The sequence below is a fragment of the Propithecus coquereli genome, unplaced genomic scaffold (assembly GCF_000956105.1).
Source record: "Propithecus coquereli isolate 6110/MARCELLA unplaced genomic scaffold, Pcoq_1.0 Scaffold10, whole genome shotgun sequence".
In the NCBI taxonomy this organism is placed as follows: domain Eukaryota; kingdom Metazoa; phylum Chordata; class Mammalia; order Primates; family Indriidae; genus Propithecus; species Propithecus coquereli.
The window spans coordinates 3,115,241-3,119,244 of record NW_012133858.1 but is presented as its reverse complement, the minus strand read 5'-3'; the positions used below and the strand labels follow the sequence as shown (position 1 = coordinate 3,119,244).

The following is a 4,004-nucleotide window of genomic DNA, read 5'->3' as shown; positions in this document are numbered from 1 at the left end:
TTTAATTTTATTTTGTTTTTAGAGATGGAGTCTCACCCTCTTGCTCAGGCTGGAGTACAGTGGTGTGATCATAGCTCACTGAAGCCTCAAACTCTTGGGTTCAAGTGATCTTCCCACCTCAGCCTCCCAGGTAGCTGGGATTACAGGCGTGAGTCATTAGACTCAGGCTCCTTCTCTACCATGTTTGGAGAACACACTTTGTATGACTTGAATCATTTTAAATTTATTATTTTCGTTCAGAGACAGTGAAAGAAAAGGAATTTTTAAAAAAAATAAAAATTATTTTATGGCCTCAAATGCCTTTTATCGAAAACATTTTCTATGTCCTTTTTTAAGATTTAAAGTTTTCTCCACAGAGGTCTTAATTTTCTTTGTTAATTCCTAGATACCTTAAATTTTTTATTGAGAGGTACTTATTTTACCAAGTTTCTTTATTACTGGTGTTGAGAAATGCTATTAATTTTGTTGATTGTGTAGCTGGAAAATGTGCTAAAATATCATTCTAAAAGTTTGATTTTGTTAGTTTCCCTAGATAATCATCCCATCTTCAAAAATCTTTTACCCTCTCCTATGCCTGTTTTTATACTTCTTACTATGTCTGGACTGTTGAACTATGTTAAAACTAATGGTGATGATGATTTCTCCTCAAATTTGAACTGAAAATCCCTTTTTAAAACCTCCAGCCATAAAGACTGGAAATAAAATATAAGTTTATAACCTTCTGTCATGAACAGTGGATGATCCCAAAAGCCACTGTCCCTCTTTTAAAAAGTCCAAGACAGCTTTGGGAAGAGGGAATTTTGGAGTCTCATTGGCTAAAGAACTAGGAAGACTTCTCCCCAGAGAGGATTATGAGGCTGATCGTGTAGTGCTGAGCTATATGTGGAAAACTCTAGTTATTACAACATTTCCATGGAAATCGAAGAGACAAAGACCCAGACATTTGGGTTAAAAAATCAAAGGAAAGAAAAGAGTCATATACAAGAGGCAAGAAGATCTCTCTTCTAAATGGTCTGGTATTTATTAGTACTTTGATCAGAGAAATCCAAAGTCTACCATATTGGAGGTATTCCGGAATTCCAGGCTGTCTCTTAGACTTTAATCTTCAAAGCTTTGGCTCTTCATACTGGACCAGGCTTGCCTAGGAGATAGACCTACAGCTGGAATAGCAAGGGTGCTGATCAAGGAACCCTATCCTTATATCTGGGACCTTGTGGGTGAGAGATACTGATATAGACAATGGAAGGAACAGGATATCTCATCCTCATCAGGAAAACTGTACATTTCTATGATTTGGCCTATGTCATAAGCATCAGGGAACAAAGGAGGAACAGAGGCCACCAGCCTCTCCAACTGAAGATCCTGCATTTGGAAATCACTTGTGGGACTCTCAGTGAAGGTACACCCACATGCCCAATTGGAAGGATCCAAAGACTGAGGTGCAAAGTAGCTGCAGAAACCTGAAACCACAGGAAAAAAAGAGTAAGGATGGGTGAGTATTCTGGATGAAGTGGGCATATTCATCATTGGAAGAATCTGGTTTGGTTGCTTTGATGATTGCTGTTGCTGCTGCTCTTGCTGCTTCTTCTGCTGCTTCTTTGATTTGAATCGTCTGTTCCTGAACCAAACCTGGGAGTGGGGGAAGAGGGGAAATTGTGGTCTGTTCATGAAGAAGTCATTTGACAGCCAGATGATGACCTTCATGTCCTCCTCTCCAAGTCACCATGACACTGGCTTCTGCAAGAGCAGAGTGGAGTGAATAGGAGGGATGATGAAGATCAGGACTGGGACCCCAGGAAGGAAGGAAGAAAGGGGTGTGTTTCAGAGGTTTGCTGGGGGGTCAGGACAGGGTCCTGAACTCTAGAGAAGAGAGGTTAGTTTAGGGATCTAGGTAGAGGTGGGGAGTTTGAACTGAAGGATTTCCAGGGATTATTTTAGGCAGCCTCCACCATGAGGAATACTCTAACAAAAATGTTATGGGCTTTAGCAGACTCAGAGGTAAGAGGGAGTTATTTCTTTTTTGGTAGTGTTATGAATAAACAGATTGCAGGGTTTTGCTTGAAAAGACTAAGGAGTTTACCTGTATCAAAGCCCTTCCTCTATTTGAGCTCTACAGTATAAGTGTTAAAAACAATATTTCTGGAGTTTTAATTCTAGTTATACTGCTTATTATCTCTGTGACCCAGTCATTTTGCCTCAACCTCAATTTTTTTCTTATCTTTCAAACTGCATTATAGTGAGGCCAACACATACAATGTGCCCAGTCCAGTACCAGTTCAGTAGGTACTAAATGAAAGGCTATTACTGTGTTAGAGAGGGAATTTGCAGGTTGACTAGTAGACTATGGTTTGGATGGGGTAGCAAGCACACCCCAGGGGATCATACCTTCACTGTTGACTCCGGTAGGTTGAGTTCCAAAGCTAGTTCCTTCTGGAGATTTTTATGTGGGAACATGGTCTGGCCAAACAGAGCCTCCAGTTTTTCATACTGTTCTTGAGTGAATGTGGTACGTTGCTGGTGTTTCTTCGATGTTTCTGTAGGGCAGAGATAGAAAGGGGGTGATTACACTTACACTACAGATTCCCACCCAACCCCTGCAAAAAAACCCCACAGCTGTAACCTCCCACACCTTCCCTCCAACCAGGCTTAGGATCCAGAAGATAGAGATCCCAGATCCCGACTCTGGATGGCTGAGCCCTGTGTAACAATGCTCTGTCTTCTGTTTTCTGAAATTTAGTTTGTCCCATTTAGGAAATGGGTTACCTCTTCAATTTTCTCCATACTCAATCTGTTCACTCTGGAAACTGGCTCCCTTGAATTTCAATTTGACCTGCACTTTAACGTTTTCTGTTTTACTTTTTCTCTAATACTCAGTCTTTCTATTCTACCTAACCTCAGGACAGTAGACAGTGGCTTACCTCTTCTCAAGCTCTCTTTTACACATCGTTTCTTGTAGAAACCAGGAATAAACTTCATATGTCTGCACCTAAGTATAACACACTCTTCAGAATGAGTCTCCTCTCTTTATTTATTTCAGGAACCCAGTCCATCTTGCCTGGCAAATGGGCTTTTTCTTTTATAGCATTTCTGAAGCTCTGTTCACTCTTTTGGGAAAAGAGTCATAAGAAATGAAACATAACTGAAAATGTAGGGAACATTGAAAAATTATAGCATATTTTAAAAAATGGTGATGAAGAGGAAAAGGAATTTTTCTTTAAAAAATAGAATTACCAAAATCAGCTAAAAAAGAACTACAGACCCTGAATAGACTGATAACCACACACAAACACAGGTAAGTTATGGAATTCAAGGCAATGCTGTGCTGATTCTCCTGTTACACACTCTGTTTCAATAAAAGGAAAAGGGGTCTTCCAGTTGGGCCTCACTTCCTCACTTCTTGTACTTAAAGTTCATAATACCAATATCCAAACCAGGCAAGAATAAATACTAAAAAAAAAAAAACAAAAAAAAAACTATAGGCTAATACCACTTATGAACATAGATGGAAATAACCTATATAAAGTATATTTAATCCCATTTTAAATGTACATAATTCTATAATGTAGAATCTTATTTTTGCAGTTACCATCTTATTTTTGCAGTTCATATATATGTATTTGAAATCAAATATATGCAAAATTTAGAAATATTGACCTTTTTCTGTTCACATTTAATAAAACTATTCTGTTCAAACTATATTTACCTGAAATAGCCATATCTTTGGTACCCTGAGCCTATTCTTTTAATTATTAATAAATAACATAGTTTTACCAGGCACATAATCTTTACTTTCAAATAAGTAGTTTCTGATACAAAATAAGTACTTTTGGGCCAGGCGCGGTGGCTCACACCTGTAATCCTAGCACTCTGGGAGGCCGAGGTGGGTGGATCGCTCAAGGTCAGGAGTTTGAGACCAGCCTGAACAAGAGTGAGACCCCGTCTCTACCAAAAAATAGAAAGAAATTATCTGGACAACTAAAAATATATATACATAGAAAAAATTA

At 38.7% G+C, this 4,004-nt stretch overlaps 1 protein-coding gene across 1 annotated transcript in view; it reads right to left on the bottom strand.

Moving 5' to 3' along the window:
- Positions 1-1,035: 1,035 nt before the first annotated feature.
- The window catches only part of ARGFX (arginine-fifty homeobox), a gene marked incomplete at its 5' end in the record, with an annotated part of 4,984 nt that continues 2,015 nt past the window's right edge, over positions 1,036-4,004 (bottom strand). The window contains 2 exon segments of the mRNA XM_012641028.1: positions 1,036-1,629; positions 2,386-2,530. Coding sequence (XP_012496482.1) covers positions 1,036-1,629; positions 2,386-2,530 — 739 coding nt within the window.